Source organism: Polypterus senegalus, chromosome 18 (genome assembly GCF_016835505.1).
Source record: "Polypterus senegalus isolate Bchr_013 chromosome 18, ASM1683550v1, whole genome shotgun sequence".
Lineage (NCBI taxonomy): Eukaryota > Metazoa > Chordata > Cladistia > Polypteriformes > Polypteridae > Polypterus > Polypterus senegalus.
The window spans coordinates 6,920,159-6,936,554 of record NC_053171.1 but is presented as its reverse complement, the minus strand read 5'-3'; the positions used below and the strand labels follow the sequence as shown (position 1 = coordinate 6,936,554).

The 16,396-nt window shown below is 44.7% G+C and overlaps 1 protein-coding gene across 2 annotated transcripts in view; it reads right to left on the bottom strand.

The window, feature by feature from the left end:
* Positions 1-16,396, bottom strand: part of akap6 (A kinase (PRKA) anchor protein 6) — a 385,504-nt gene that overhangs the window by 145,112 nt on the left and 223,996 nt on the right. For both annotated transcript variants that reach the window (XM_039741461.1, XM_039741462.1), the window contains exon 8: positions 3,743-3,891. In XM_039741461.1, coding sequence (XP_039597395.1) covers positions 3,743-3,891 — 149 coding nt within the window. The remainder of the gene's footprint in view (positions 1-3,742; positions 3,892-16,396) is intronic.

The window sequence follows — 16,396 nt, the reverse complement described above, 5'->3', positions numbered from 1 at the left end:
ATGTATAATACATAGGTAGATAGATAGAAGTAAAATGCAGTATAGAATATAAATCGATAAAAATACACTATATAATAAATGGATGTGAAGTATCCTATATAACAGAGATAACTATGAAAGGTACTACATAACAAACAGTTAGCTAGATGTGTAAGGCACTATATAAGACAAATAGTTATGAAAGGGACTATATAACACACAGGTAGACAGAGATGAAAGGCAGTAAATAAGATAGGTAGATATGAAAGGCACTATATAATATATAGGAGGATGGAGGAGAAGTACCCTATACAACAGAGATAGATATGAAAGGTACTATGTAACAAGGGCGGTATGGTGGCACAGTGGTAGCGCTGCTGCCTCGCACATAGGAGATCCGGGTTTGCTTCCAGGGTCCTCCCTGCATTGAGTTTGCATGTTCTCCCCGTGTATGCGTGGGTTTCTTCCGGGTGCTCTGGGTTTCCTCCCACAGTTCAAAGACATGCAAGTTAGGTGCATTACCGATCCTAACTTGTCCCTAGTGTGTGTGCTTGGTGTGTGTGTGTGTGTGCCCTGCGGTGTGCTGGTACCTTGCCCGTGATTTGTTCCTGCCTTGCGCCCTGTGTTGGCTGGGATTGGCTCCAGCAGACCCCATTGACCCTGTGTTAGGATATAGCGGGTTGAAACATGACTGACTGACTTAGAGACACTGGTTTCGGTGCTCAAAGAGTATCACTCGGCAGCTCTGGGGTCCTTGTCATGCACATACAATGATGTGTTGGGGGCTCCAATCACGAGAGCACAACAGGTAACGGGTCTTTCTGAAGCACACACACCAACTTCTCTTCCACTTCCTGCTCAAGAACGAAGGAGGAGCCAATGGAGGAAGAGCGACCTCACGTCCAGAGCCTCCCGGAGCTGTCAAATCTTCTTCCATCATGTAATCGGCGTCTGCAATTTGCTTCACACTCCACAGATGTCGCCACACTACTTCTTCTCGATCGGTCACCCAATGCAGTTTACCGTAAGAAAGACGTGAGCACTGATAACTTTGCGGAGGTCTCTGGTGGCCACCTCTTGTGCTTCGTCAGCGTATTTTACTTCATTTTCTTTGGATTACGATCAAGAAAGTTTTGTGAGAAACCACGTGACAAAGAGACACAAACCTTAGCATTTGATATAGCGAGATTTGGAGCCATGTTTGGACTCCATTTCAAATTCTGCTTGTCTACCATTTTGGATTTTTTAAGGTGGTGTTTCTAACCTAGAAGCGTTAGGGTCTCACCTCCAGGGTTTAATGATATAAGGGTCTTCTTTAGCACTTTCTCCCTGTCTGAATTTGTGGATTAACTATGCAATTCTCAGTGTGTTAATGTCCAATTTTCCGCTCTCTAATTTGGATTTTTGGCCAGCGGACGGGATTCATCAAAAGACAGGAGCCACTTTTGGGTTTGAGCTTTGATGGTCTTTCAATGTTTCTTCTCCTGCTAATTTTTCCAGGCTTCCTCTCACAGTAAATCCTAACAAAGTCACCTACTCACTCCGCTCTTTTTTATTTTTAGGTATGGGTGGCACAATGGCATAGAGGTAGTGCCGCTGCCTGGCCACCAAGAGACTGGGCTTAGGGGTTCATGTCCCAGGTGCGTGGAGTTTGTATGATGTCCTCGTGTCTGTGTAGGTTTCCTCCCACAGAGCAGACATGCAGGTAGGTTGCTAAATGGGCACGTGTGTGTGTGTGTGTGAGACAGAGACTGTGTGTGTGCTCACAGTGCAATACACTCACACCCTCTCCTGGGAGATTATTCTAGAATATTTATTATTACCAGAATATATGGAGCCCTTATGGTCCACCCACGATCAATGTCCCAGCCCTTGTAGGTCATGAGCACCAACAGGATGCACTCAGTGGCAATTGGGCCTGTCACTCTTCTTCATTCTATCATGTTTGCTTCGTGTGTGTGTGTGTGTGTGTGTGTGTGTGTGTGTGCTCACCCTTCAGGACACTGGCGCCCTCTCCTGGGATTATTCCTGCCTTGCACCCGATATTTGCTGCGATAGCTTGTTAGGAGGAGTATAGGAACCTAATCAAGGACTTTGTTAAATGGTGCGACTCAAACCACCTACACCTGAACATCAGCAAAACCAAGGAGCTGGTGGTGGGTTTTAGGAGGACCAGGCCCCTCATGGACCCCGTGATCATCAGAGGTGACTGTGCAGAGGGTGCAGACCTATAAATACCTGGGAGTGCAGCTGGATGATAAACTGGACTGGACTACCAATACTGATGATCTGTGCAAGAGAAGACAGAGCCGACTATACTTCATTAGAAGGCTGGCATCCTTCAACATCTGCAATAAGATGCTGCAGATGTTCTATTAGACGGTTGTGGCGAGCGCCCTCTTCTACGCTGTGGTGTGCTGGGGAGCCAGCATAAAGAAGAGGGACAAACTGGTGAGGAAGGCAGGCTCTATTGTAGGCACGGAGCTGGACAGTTTGACATCCGTGGCAGAGCGACGGGCGCTGAGCAGACTCCTGTCAATCATGGAGAATCCACAGCATCCACTGAACAGGATCATCTCCAGGCAGAGGAGCAGCTTCAGCCACAGACTGCTGTCACCGTCCTGCTCCACTGACAGACTGAGGAGACCCCACACTATGCGACTCTTCAATTCCACCCGGGGGGTAAACGTTAACATGATACAAAGTTATTGTCTGTTTTACCTTCATTGTTATCACTGTTTAATTTAATATTGTTCTGTATCATTAATTCCCCTTGGGATTAAGTATCTATCTATCTATTATATAGTGCCTTTCCTATCTATCTATCTATCTATCTATCTATCTATCTATCTATCTATCTATCTATCTATCTATCTATCAGTTATATAGTGCCTATCTATCTATCTATCTATTATATAGTGCCTTTCCCTATCTATCTATCTATCTATCTATTATATAGTGCCTTTCCTATCTATCTATCTATCTATCTAGTCAGTTACATTTCTATAACATGCACAAAGCACTTTACATAGACAGTGGGAGCCACTTCAGACCACCACCACTGGACAGCATCTCCTTGGATTGCGTGATGGAAGCCATTCTTATGCCAGCATGCTCAACACACTTTAGTTATTAGGAGGTGGGATGGTGAGATGGGGGGGAGGGATAATAGTTAGCCAATCAGGTACAGTAGACAATTAGGGGGCCAGAAAGGCATGGTGGGCAGTGTAGCCAGGACATCTTGGGACACTTTTATCTTTTATAACTGCAGAGTGTCAGGACTTCGGTTTTCCATCCCAAATGTGCAGCACACTGCACTGGGGGCACTGGGAACTGGGAACCACACACCACACACACTCACACAGACCACACGGCAGGGCATGTGCCCCCTTGCTGCCCTCACCAACACCAATCCAAGCGTCTCCCACCCAAGCACTGGCCAGGACCCAGCATGCTTCAGCGTCAGGTGGGTGAGCTGTACTGAAGGGCAGGTGCTACGGTTGCTGGCTCAGGATAAGTGGGATGGACAGAGGGGTAGATGGGAGTTTTAGGTGTCCCTGAACCTGATTTGACCCCCTTTGTTTCTGGAGTGATGTCTGTCTCACTGTGGAGACAAAAATTCAAAAACTAAAATGCCAGAAGCCTGCGGACTCGGACCTCAAGGGCTGATGCCGAACAGACATTTTTTTTCCAACAACATCACCAGCTAAGCAACACGTTTATTTGTGGACGATCATGTTGGATGTTTTTTCCCCTTTGGTACCTTTTGCTTCCTGTTGTACTGGCCTTGGACATCTCGGCAAACTCCTTCTTTCTCTGGATGCTGCTTGAGTATTGGTGGCTGTAGAGCTTGAGACTCATCTGCTCGACCACATCTCTCTGGGCATCCAGGTGGCACTTCTGCTCTTCTCCCTGTGGTAGGACATAAAAAAGAAGAACATGGCATTTGTGGATTAATAACTTAAAGCTCCCGTAACGCTGGGGTCACAGGAAGCCACGGATGCTGCAGCTCGGCCTTTGTTGGCTCTTACCCTTTGAAATACCCCTCTAAAATGTTTTATTTGAATCTGAAATTTTGTCTGTGGTTCGGGGCTCAGTGGCACCCCCTTGTGGTTACATCTGAATGTTTCCCTTCTTTTGTCTGCTAAGTCTGATCGCCTGAATTTCCTGGGATGGCCATTCCGGGTCAGACATCACACCAAAAACACCACAACCTCTGAAGATAGTGCCACCTGATGTCTACCAGCCAGTGTTGTGAACTCCAGCCCCACATTAAAATACCAGGTTTGGTTTCACCCAGGCAGCCTATCCCCAGCTCAAATGGAAGGCTTAAGGCTTTTGCCCCCCCCAAAAAACAAATGGGGCTTTTACAGCTGAAAAATATCAAGCGTGTCCTTAAGAGGAGAGGATGACTGTAAACCTCTAGTCCAAGGACACATCAACATCTTTAAAATGAGTTAAAAAGGCCGCCACACCTCCCTCTACTCAGAGCCCTCGTCCTCGGGGGCAACATCAACTCTGACCACTGGGATGGCAAGGTTTGCCCAGCCTGATGTATGTCTGCCTTGGGTCCAGCCGTGAGAGGGACACGCGGTCCTCAGTTGGCCAAAGCTTGTGCAAAATGGGGGGGCAGACCTACCTGGAGAAGCTGGCATAAACGCTGCTGAGCGAGTGGCGTTTGCAGACACTGCACTTAGGTGAGCACTTCAGACGTGTCTCCTGGCCACTAGAGTCCATCGGATGTGGTGGACCTTGGCCCTGGGACAACTCAAACTGGTGGCATCAGGGCCAATGGGCATTTAGCAGCCAAAGTGCTCTCCGAGTACTGTGTCTGCGCCACCCAAGACGATACCACTCGCCAAACTGCTTTCATGCTGGCCTTTCCAGATAGCACCGCCCCCCTCAGACAGGTTTGAGCCCCCTGATTGGTGTTTAGTGCTCAGCAATTTTCGGAAACAGTTTAGGAACGTCTCTTTACCAAAAGTTCTGTTTAACGTTTTAGGTTTGAGTCAGTGCTGATTTATCAACAAAGTTTTCATCTCCTGGTCCCTAAACCTCATATAAAAACCCTTAGAGTTGCTTTGCATCTGAATAAATAAATAAATAAATAAATAAATAAAACGTTTGGCTCCTTCCAGCCTGTGCAGGCCCGGGGCCTGCTTCTCAAGTTTGGAGGCTGGACGTGAGTCTTTGATGGAAGCCTTCTTTGTTTTTGAGTTTTAATTGAGCTCAGCAATCCTAACGAGTGCTCTGACCCACGAATGGCGCCCCCTGGTGAGTTGTTGGGCCAGAAACGCCTCTCTCTTGTACTTGTGGGGTTTTCCTTTTTTGTTATAACCTGTCACCCCCCCAATGGCTCAGATTTTCTTTTTGGCAACACCACACTAAACTTAAACGAATGACTCAAACCAACATTTCAGAAGTGACTCCAGAAATTCTCTTTCAGTAGATAAAACAGGCAGCCAGAAACTCTTTTGTGTATTTTTAGTCGATTCATAGAAAATAAAAAAAAAGAAAGAAAACGCAACCATCAAAGAGAAGGTACACGCGGAACACGAGGCGGCTGCGCTGCGTTACACAAAACCGGAGGCTGCCGTCCCTTCTGCAAGGCATATTTTGAAGTTGGCTTTCATTTCTGATTTATTCCGTCCATGTTGCCAGTGTCAGAATCCTAATTACCAAACTCCATTGGCGCTGCGTCTACTGTACACACAATAATGACTGCTGCAAACTACAGACAAAAGCAATTTAGCCCAGTCACCTTGAGCTCTAGGACAGCGTGGAGTGCGCTTCCTCGTGCCGTCATGGCTTCAGCGGAATTTCAGAGCCTCTTTTATTCTCCGGATTGGATGACAGCAAATATGGCAGTTACGGGATTCAAAGGCGGCACTCGCGGAGAAGATGAGAATCGGCTGTGAGGACTCGACCGACTTTACCGTAAGGGGAGTCGAAGGGGGGACCCACCCTGCACATCAACAGCTCGGCAGGACATTTCAGTAAAATAAAGTGCACCTTCCACTGGGCCGCATAAGGTGGTGGGGGGTGGGGGTGGGGGGTGCATGCCAATGTTGGGCATCAGAGAAATGGGGCGGTGACAGCTGGAGCGGAGCCCAACGCGGCCTGAAGTGAGGATGTGCGCTCAACATGGCGGCACTCATCAGAACACAGAAATCCAGGAGGGTTCAGGGTAGAAGGGTCTTCATTTCATGCCATTTTAAAAGGGTCACTAGGCATCTCCTTCTAAGTTACAAGAATCAAGTTGGCACTTTCCATTCAGTGCTACTGACAGCTGCAGTATAGTACAGTAATAATAATAATACATTTTATATATATAGCGCCTTTAGTATAGTAGTATAGTGCAATATAGCATGGTAAAATGTGTTATCTTGTAGTACAGTGTGGCATGGTATAGTGTGGTATAATATAGTACAGACCACCAAAGAGGGCATGAAAACCAGCCAGGCCATGTACCCACTTGGAGGTCTACCTGCCACTGGATTAGGCTGAACTCGCTGCAGCTGATCGAGTCCATTGGAGACCACCTGCTGCCCAATGTGCCAAAGAGCGTGGGAGGACCTAACTAGCCAACTAAATTAACTAGGATAATAGAGCATAGTGTGGTATATGGCAGTACAGTATAATAAGGTATTATATGGTGTTTTGTAGTATAGTGTAGTGTAGTGTAGTGTAGAGCAGTACAGTGTGGTATGTTATAGTATAGTATGGCATATTGTAGTATAGTACAGAATAGTGTGGAGTAGTATAGTGTGACAAAGTATACTATAGCATATGTGGTATAGTGCAGTATAGTGTAGAATAGTGCAGTGTAGTATATTATATTATAGTATGGCATATTGTAGTATAGTGTACTATAGCATCTATGATATAGTGTAGTAGAGTGTAGAATAGTGTGGTGTAGTATATTACGGTATAGTAAGGCATATTTTAGTATAGTGCAGAATAGTGCATAGTAGTACAGTGCAATATAGTATACTACAGCATATGTGGTATAGTGCAGTATAGTGTTATGTGGTATATTAGGGTATAGTAAGGCATATTGTAGTATAGTGTATTATAGCATCTATGATATATGTGGTAGTAGTATAGTGTAGAATAGTGTGGTAGTAGCATATTTTATTACAGAGTATAGTAAGGCATATTTTAGTATAGTGCAGAATAGTGCAGAGTAGTACAGTGCAATATAGTATACTACAGCATATGTGGTATAGTGCAGTATATATGTGGTATATTAGGGTATAGTATGGCATATTGTAGTATAGTGTACTATAGCATCTATGATATAGTGTAGTAGAGTGTAGAATAGTGTGGTGTAGTATATTACGGTATAGTAAGGCATATTTTAGTATAGTGCAGAGTAGTACTATAGCATCTATGATATAGTGTAGTAGAGTGTAGAATAGTGTGGTGTAGTATATTATATTATAGTATGGCATATTGTAGTATAGTGCAGAGTAGTACAGTGCAATATAGTATACTACAGCATATGTGGTATAGTGTAATATAGTGTTATGTGGTATATTAGGGTATAGTATGGCATATTATAGTATAGTATACTATAGCATATATGGCATATTGTGGTATTGTGTAGAATAGTGTAGAGTAGTACTGTACATTACAGTATAGTATAATATGGCATATTTGCTATAGCAAAGTGTAGTGTAGTATATTGTAGGAGAAAACAGAATGGTGTAGTGTAGTATTTTATGGTATGCTGTAGTATAGTGTAGTGGGGTATAATGCGGTATATCACAGTATCATTTATTTATTATTTTTTCTCTTTTTTGACGCCGCTGTAGGGATCAGTTGCTAATATTATTATCATGCCGTCTTGGGGTGGGTAAAGGGTCTCGTGGCGCAGAATAAATGTCTTTAGACACCTCCAGCAGATGACCCTCATCCACCACCCTTATTGATCATCAAGGGCCGGAGGGGCCCTTTGTCACCAGGACATCATCGGCGCCCACTTCCACTTTTGGGGACGTCGAGGCTGAGTGAAGCCGAAAAGCAAACACCCACCGGGGCTGCCTTTCCAGTGCAGATCTTCCTCGGCGTCTTTCACAAATTAAATCCATGTGCAGACCTGCATGACAGGCAAGCCCACCCCGACCCCCCTAAAACACACTCGATCCATGCTGTTAATAAACACTTCCTGCAAAACAAAAAGAGGAGGCCGCGCCAGGTAAGGTCCACTGCCTCGGCGCTGCTGATTTCACAATAAACCAAACCAACGAGTCGACTGGCTGGGAAGAGGACCAATCGACGGAGCTCGGCGTACGCCTGCCTGCCGCTCAAATATCCGACGGCCTCTGGAAGGCTTAGCTTCTGCAACATTTATCAGGGCGTGAAATTAGCAATCGCTGGAAACCAAATTGCTGCTTCTTATTTAATTTTGCTGCTGAAAGGTGACATTTAATAGCTGATCTTTGCCACCGCCGGCTCTCTAAAGAGGACTGAGACTGGCACATGTGACAGCGGGAGCGCAGATGTGGGTGCAAGTGGGTGAGGCGTCACTGTGGGTGGCTGGCGTGGAGTCCGTTTGTTACGAAACAGGGTCCTGTGGCAACATCAGGTGCAAGGTGGGCACTTTGGAGAACACAACTTGTCAGGTGGAAGCCCTTGGTTTACGTGAAAAAGTAAGTGCACCCCATGAAACGCCTTTTTCTTTTTTAACATGTGTGGGCATATCGAGACTTGACGTTCATTTAAACAAGCAACTACAGATAGAGGTGGTCTAACAGAACTGACGGTGGGCCACATTTGCATTGCGATGGCCACTGAATAATTTAAACAAACATCAATGCAAACTACACATGTGGGGAAGGTAACCTCAAACCACTCAGTGATGAGAGGGGACCTCGCCTGACTCTGTCGGACAATTTGTTTGCTTTGCTCTTTGTTCTCACCCTGTGCAGATCTAAAGGGTTCTCTGAGCCTTCAGAATGGGACCTCCAAGGTGCCTCCAAGCCTGGGAATGGGACTGAACAAGAAATCGAGCATCCCACAGTTGAGAAGATCATCGACAAGTTGAGAAGATTTCAACCCACTTGTCCAGAGCAGGCCGCCCCAGCAAGCTCAGACACATGAGAGCAGATATGTACTGAACAAAGTCTCCAAGAATACCACCGGGAAGCTCTGGTGATGTCAAAGTGCATCAGTCTACCATCAGAAAGTGGCTGCACAAAGGAGATCTGCATGGGAGGTGCACCAGGAGGAACATCTGGACAGGACTGGGCAAGGAACAGGACTCCTGGAACGATGGGCTCTGGACGGATGAGGCAAAGACAAAGAGGTGTTTGGCCAAAGTACCAGAAGACGCCATCTATCCAGAAGACCCTGACAGCAGCTGTAAAGCAGAGCGGTGGAAATGGGATGTTTTGGGGTGGCTTTGCTGCGTCACAGAATCCAGCGGGAATCCTTCATTGTACTGCAGGGGGTTTGAGGTTAATGTGAGACCACCAGTCAGAAGATTGAAACTCAACCAAAAGTTGACCTTGCAACATGACAACGAGCCTCAACATAGCAGGGAATGACTGAAAAGAAAGCAATGGAAGGCTCTGGAATGGCCAAGTTGAGATGCTTGGGTTTGTGCATACAACACACCCCTGAAACTCCACACAGCTCAAAGAATTCTGACACTGAGGATTGGATTAAACTTTCTGCCAGTCAACGTCAAAGACTTCTGGACAGTTGTGCCAAGTTGAGGGGGCAATGCCAGTTATTAGAGCCAAGGGGAGATCAAAGATGAAAATGGCATATCTGTTCATTTCTCGTTAAATAAATTATTAACAAGGTTACTATTATAATTAAATTATTGCAAAGTTACACTTTCATTAGGTTTTTTTCCAATTACATCAACAGTTATCTATAGATGCTGATTAAGTGAGGATCAAGTCTCGATATGTCCACATACGTCAAAAAAGGAAAAATCATATCATGGGGTGCACTTCCTGTTTCACACGGGACTCAATTTGTCTCCATTGGTACTTTTAACTGCACGTCTGTCTCAGCTGCACAAGGTGTCGTCTAGTGTTTGTCCTATCTATCTATTATATAGTGCCTTTCATATCTGTCTATCTATTACAAAGTCACAGTGCAAAAAAAGACAACCCTCAAAGTAAAACTCTCAAAAACTGAACTATTTAAACAGCTGTAATCAAAAATCCCTTTATACATCCATCTTTTTAACTTACTTATCCATGGCATGGTCATGGGGCAGCTGGAGCCCATCCGAGTTAGCACTGGGCACAAGGCAGGAACACAATGTTGCAAGTTGTCTTGGATAAACGTATCAGCCAAGAAAGAGAACAAAAGGGTCCATCAGAGGACAAACACTCACACACACTCATAGGGGCCAATTTACCAACACCAACTCACCTAACCTGCATCATGCATATGTAGGCCAAGAAACATATCAGCTGGGCTTAACACACAGAGTACAAGGCACCTAACCGCCAGTGTGTCAGCATCTGTTATATAGTGCCTTTCATATCTATCTATCTATCTATCTATCATATAGTGCCTTTCATATCTCTCGACCTATTACATAATGCCTTTCATCTTGTAGCATATAGTACTTTTCACACCCGTTAATCATAAAATGCATTTCACATCTATTTACTTATTATGCAGCATCTTTATCTATCCATCTTCCTCCTGTCTGTCTATCTGTGCATTATATAGTGCTTCTACTATATGATATCTATTCTCAGAAATTGGCCCTATCCCTAACTTCAAAATTAGGCTTCAGGCCTATAAAGTCCTTAAAACAAGCGACAGGCATTTAATATACTGTAAAAAGAAACAGAAATGTCAGTATTAAATCTGCCTTAGGATGTCATTGAGTGTCTTTTGTATCTTTCCATTATATACTGCCTCTCATATCTAATTATCTATTATATAGTACCTTTACTATTAATCTATCATACAGTGCCCTATCTATCTATTTATTTATCCATCTATCTATATAGTGCATTTCATATCTATCTATCTATATAGTGCCTTTTATATCTATCTATTATATAGTGTCTTTCACGTCTATCTATCTATATAGTGCTTTTCACATCTATCTATTATATAGTGCCTTTCATATATATCTATCTATCTATATAGTGCTTTTCACATCTATCTATTATATAGTGCCTTTCATATCTATCTATCTATCTATATAGTGCCTTTTATATCTATCTATTATATAGTGCCGTTCATATGATCTATCTGTCCAATCTATTATATGGTGCCTTTTCTATCTATCTTTTGTCTGTATTTGAAGCGTTTTATTTTATTTTGCACTTTTAAATAGAATGCGTTATTATTCTTATTGACCCCAACTCCATCACAAGGCTCGCCCACACTGGTGACACTTTAAAGTCACTGATTGACTTAACATGAAGACCTTTGGAGATGTGGGAGGACACAGGGAGAACAAAACAAAAAAAGCCCTCCCTGCAGACAACAAGAAGTCATGGGCTTCAAACCCTGGATGCTGGATGTGTGAGGTGGCAGCAGCATGTTAAGCTCTCACAAACAGACAGGACTTGTGGGGATGTTGGAGGAAAGCCGGGGTACCCACTACAAACTCACACAGACAAAAAGAGAGACACGGACAGCAGCCACATGACATGGAGACACAGACAGTGAGGTAGTTACACTAAGTGTGTGCTCACCCCCCCAATAACCTACCACAGTTCAGGGTCCTGGGATGAGGACTGGAGTATCGAGAGGAAACCCATACAGGTACGGGGGGAATGTGCAAATCCACACACACACACACACACACTGGGCAGGAGTCTCCTCCATGCGCCACTGTGAAAAGGTGTTATATAAAATAAAGTTAGAGTGTGGCTCAATGATCCTGCAAACACAATCCCACCTCATCTGTCACGGTGTGTCACTATATTAATGTGCTCGCATGTCCCACACGTGCAAGTGATCATCCAATTCTCCGCCTTTGTGTCTGAGGCTGTGCACCACATTTTTCTGAGGTCTTAAGAATCAAACTGGCACCTGCAATGCCCCCCTTGACCCCTGGCTGCCCTGCTGAGCTGACAAAGTCTGGATGTTTAAACGCCGACCACCACGTGCAGCGCTGGTGTCCCGCTGGACGGATTTGAGGCAGCAGATTGACGGCACGGAGGAGGCTTACAGGAGAGGAAATTAAAAAAGGGGCTGAATGTCCGCTCTCGTGACACACCAGGGATTGATGCTCTCATAACAGCTGCCTTCACACACGCAACCGAAGGCGACACAATCAGAGGTGGCCATTTCAGTTAAACGTGATGTCACAAGATGTCGTTTAGAAGAAGTGGACGCCAAGCTGAGAGGCCGCTGGTTTACTTCCTGCACCAAGTCATCCGGCCGGCCTTGGTGACACGTGTCACCTTTACGATTTTGGATCACGGATGTACTGCCAGTGGCCTCCAAGCAGCCTGCAAGCCCATCTTGTCCCCCCCAAGTCCATAAGACCTTTAGAGCCACAGACACTTAACTGACGGGGATGACGGTGGATATGAAAGAAGAGGGCAGGCCCACCATGGCAAAGATCCTCGCCCGTTATCTAGGCTGGCAAAGGAAGCCTTTTATGGAACATTTGGAGGCCTCACATCCCCTCTGCATTGAGGAGTGTAAAGGAACTCGCTCAGCTCAGTTTGCTTTTAAATTGAAATGCTTCCCCTTCGTTGTGGGGCCTGAGAACTTACTTACTGAGCCAAACCGAGAGGAGCACATAAAAAAATAAAATTAAACCAAAACCAACAAAGATAAAAACCAAATCCTAACGAGAGACGAGAATCAAAAGTCGAAAAAAACAAGCAATGAGGTCAAACCAAACGAAACTCACGAGAGGCGCAATAGCAAAAGATTTCTGTTTAAGTAGCTTAAGATGTTTTTACCCGCAGGTCAGAAACAAAAGGATCCCCCAGCAGACCTTTGATCCCGTTGTGCTGCTCTCCCGTGGTCTCAACCCATCAAGGCACCCGCCCAGCAACGTGGGGAGCAGCGCCAGCGATGGCTGTGACAGGAGAACGGAAAAATGGCAAATGAACAAATCCACACGCACTTCAGTCATGACACCTGAAACCAGACATTTTTGGGGACAGTTGATAGATAGATAGATAGATAGATAGATAGATAGATAGATAGATAGATAGATAGATAGATAGATAGATAGATAGATAGATAGATAGATAGAGTAGATAAGGCACTATATGATAGATAGATAGATAGATGTAAAAGGCGCTATATAATAGATAGATAGATAGATAGATAGATGTGAAAGGTGCTATATACTAGATAGATAGATAGATAGTCGAGACACTATAAATAATATATACCTGCATTTCTTTATATATTTAATGGATGAATAGACAGGCAGTGTATAATATATATATATATTGTCACATGTGTGCAGAGGGGACAGCTGAAGGGCTCTACTGACTGTAATTCTACCACCACTCCAGGGGTTGGCACTGTGTCCTAATGCCTTTTCTTTGCCTGCCTCTGCAGACCGGATGATTAACGGCTGTAACACCTCTGACGTTACTTGCGCAGTCCGTCCACCTGGATTCGCCTCTTCCTATCAGAAGGACTCAAAGCCGGAAGTTCCGTCATCTTTGCTAGTTTACTTTTCACTTTATTTTTCTTATTTTTACTTCATTACTTATACAGGGTTACCAGGATGGTACCCCATCTCTTTATCGTTGTAATGCGTTTCTCTCAATATATATACATGTATAAATAAAATGGTATCACACTCACACACTTGGAGGACACCATCAGGGCTTATGCAAGGTACGCACTCACAACACGGGACAAGAGGGGGCGCTGTCGCCAACTTCTTTTTCTCCTCCCCTATCCACTCTCCCCTAACCATACCTCATGAGCGCCACTGGAGGCCCCGCCCTTTCCAGGGCGAGCGCTATATATATATTCAGTCCCGCCACCAGAAGTGACCGTTTAGGTCAGGCTCCGTACGCGAGACAGTCACCTCACATCTTTTCTGTATGTCACTCACGGCAGTGGCTTTTTTGTTCTCAGCTTTGAGGCCGACACTAAATGAGGTACCCTAAGCCCTCCAGTTTGTGACAAAGGTTAGTAAAGCTTCTATATATTTATATTGTATATATTCCGAAGGACTGAAAAATGGCAAATATCATCCCATTATATAAAAAGGGTGACAGGGCAGATCCAAGCAACTATAGGCTAGTAAGCTTAAAGTGCATCACAGGAAAATTAATGGAAGGAATTATTAAAGATAAGATTGAGCAACACATGGCAAGGAGAGGAGTTATTAGGAACAGTCAGCATGGGCTCAGAAGAGGGAGGTCGTGTTTTACTAACATGTTGGAATTCTATGAGGAGGCAACAAAAGGATACGATCAAAGTGGAGCTCATGATATTATTGATCTGGACTTTCAGAAAGCATTTGATAAGGTGCCACATGAGAGGGTGGGCATCAAGTTAAAAGAAGTGGGAGTTCAGGGTGATGTTTTTAGATGGGTTCAGAATTGGCTCAGACACAGGAGGCAGAAGGTGATGGTGTGAGGAACCTCATCAGAACTGGCCGATGTTAAGAGTGGTGACCAGCAGGGGTCAGTGTTAGGGCCGCTGCTATTTTTGATATCTATAAATGATTTAGATAGGAATATAAGTAACAAGCTGGTGAAGTTTGCAGATGATACCAAGATAGGTGGATTAGCAGATAATTTGGAATCCGTTATATCATCACAGAAGGACTTGGATAGCATACAGGCTTGGGCAGATTTGTGGCAGATGAAATTTAATGTTGGCAAATGTAACGAATTACACATAGGAAGTAAAAATATTAGGTTTGAATACACAATGGGCGGTCAGAAAATCGAGAGTACACCTTATGAGAAGATTTGGGAGTCATAGTGGACTCTAAGCTACCGACTTCCCGACAGTGTTCAGAAACCATTAAGAAGGCTAACAGAGTGTCAGGTTATATAGCGCCTTGATGTGTGCAGTACAAGTGTAAGGAGGTTCTGCTCAACCTTTATAACACACTGGTGACGCCTCATCTGGAGTACGGTGTGCAGTTTGGGTCTCCAGGCTACAAAAAGGACATAACAGCACAAGAGAAGGTCCAGAGATGAGCGACGAGGCCGATTCAGGGCTACAGGGGATGAGTTATGAGGAAAGATTAAAAGAGCTGAGCCTTTACAGAGATGAAGAGGAGACCTGAGTGAAGTGTTTAAAATGATGAAGTGAATTAGTACAGTGGATTGAGACTTGTATTTTAAAATGAGTTCATCAAGAACACGGGGACACAGTTGGAAACTTGTTAAGGGTAAATTTTGCACAAACATTAGGAAGTGTTTCTTTACACAAAGAACAATAAACACTTGGAATAAGCGACCAAGTAGTGTGGTAGACAGTAAGACGTTAGGGACTTTCAAAACTCGACTTGATGTTTTCTTGGAGGAAACAAGTGTATAGGACTGGCGAGCTTTGTTGGGCTGAATGGCCTGTTCTCGTCTCGAGTGTTCTAAATAACTTGTAATGTGGTCTAAACTGGCACTAATTCACTCATTCTAAATATAAATAATGACTGGTTGGCGCTGCTTTGCCAAAGCTCCGGAACTCGAACTTTAAACCCCACCTGACGTGTTTCCCTGCCTTGTGTCAGCCCCCCATCCACCGCACCCTGCATGCCTGGACATCAATGTGTTACCCGAGGACTCACTAGCTTGTCCAGTAACTTAACGATCTTGAGCTGTCCATAAAAGACGCCATATAAAACGGCGGCCGATGCTTTGTTTCACCTGACATGTCAGTCGATGGCGCGCCTTGTCTCTTTTTTTTTTATTTTATACGTTTTCTTTTCTTTAAATGTGGAGCTGATCCAAAGCCCGTTTATAACTGCCATGCGTAACAAGTGAAGAAGTCAGCAAAAATAAAAGGCTCCCCCATCAGTTTATTAATTAAGGAACACTCCAGTTTCCAGGCAATATATCGCCTTGAGATAAGAGCCCGCCTCGCGTTATCTCGCCTCATAACACACTCGCGCGCTCGCTCGCTCTCTTCAGTTTATTAAACAAGCCGATTGCTGAATGGCGCTCTGTTTAATGCACTCTTCTTTTTTTACGGCACGGATGAATTATTCTGAAATACTTGTGTGCTTAGCAGCAGCAGCGGCAGCCCCGGCGCCGGTAAGCCCACCCGCCATCCATCCGACACTTGGTGCCCGCCGATGCTCGCTCTCGTGCGCGGCCCCGTCAGTTTAATGGCCGTGTTGTGCCACTGCCCTGCGTCTGGCCAAGGTGGGCTTCACTGCGCTCTGGTAAAGAGGCTTGGAAACGATCAGCCAACCGTCAGTGAGGAACTTTAACCCTTAACAGTTGTGGTGAAAGGTCCTCAGCCCCTCATCTAAGGGACATGC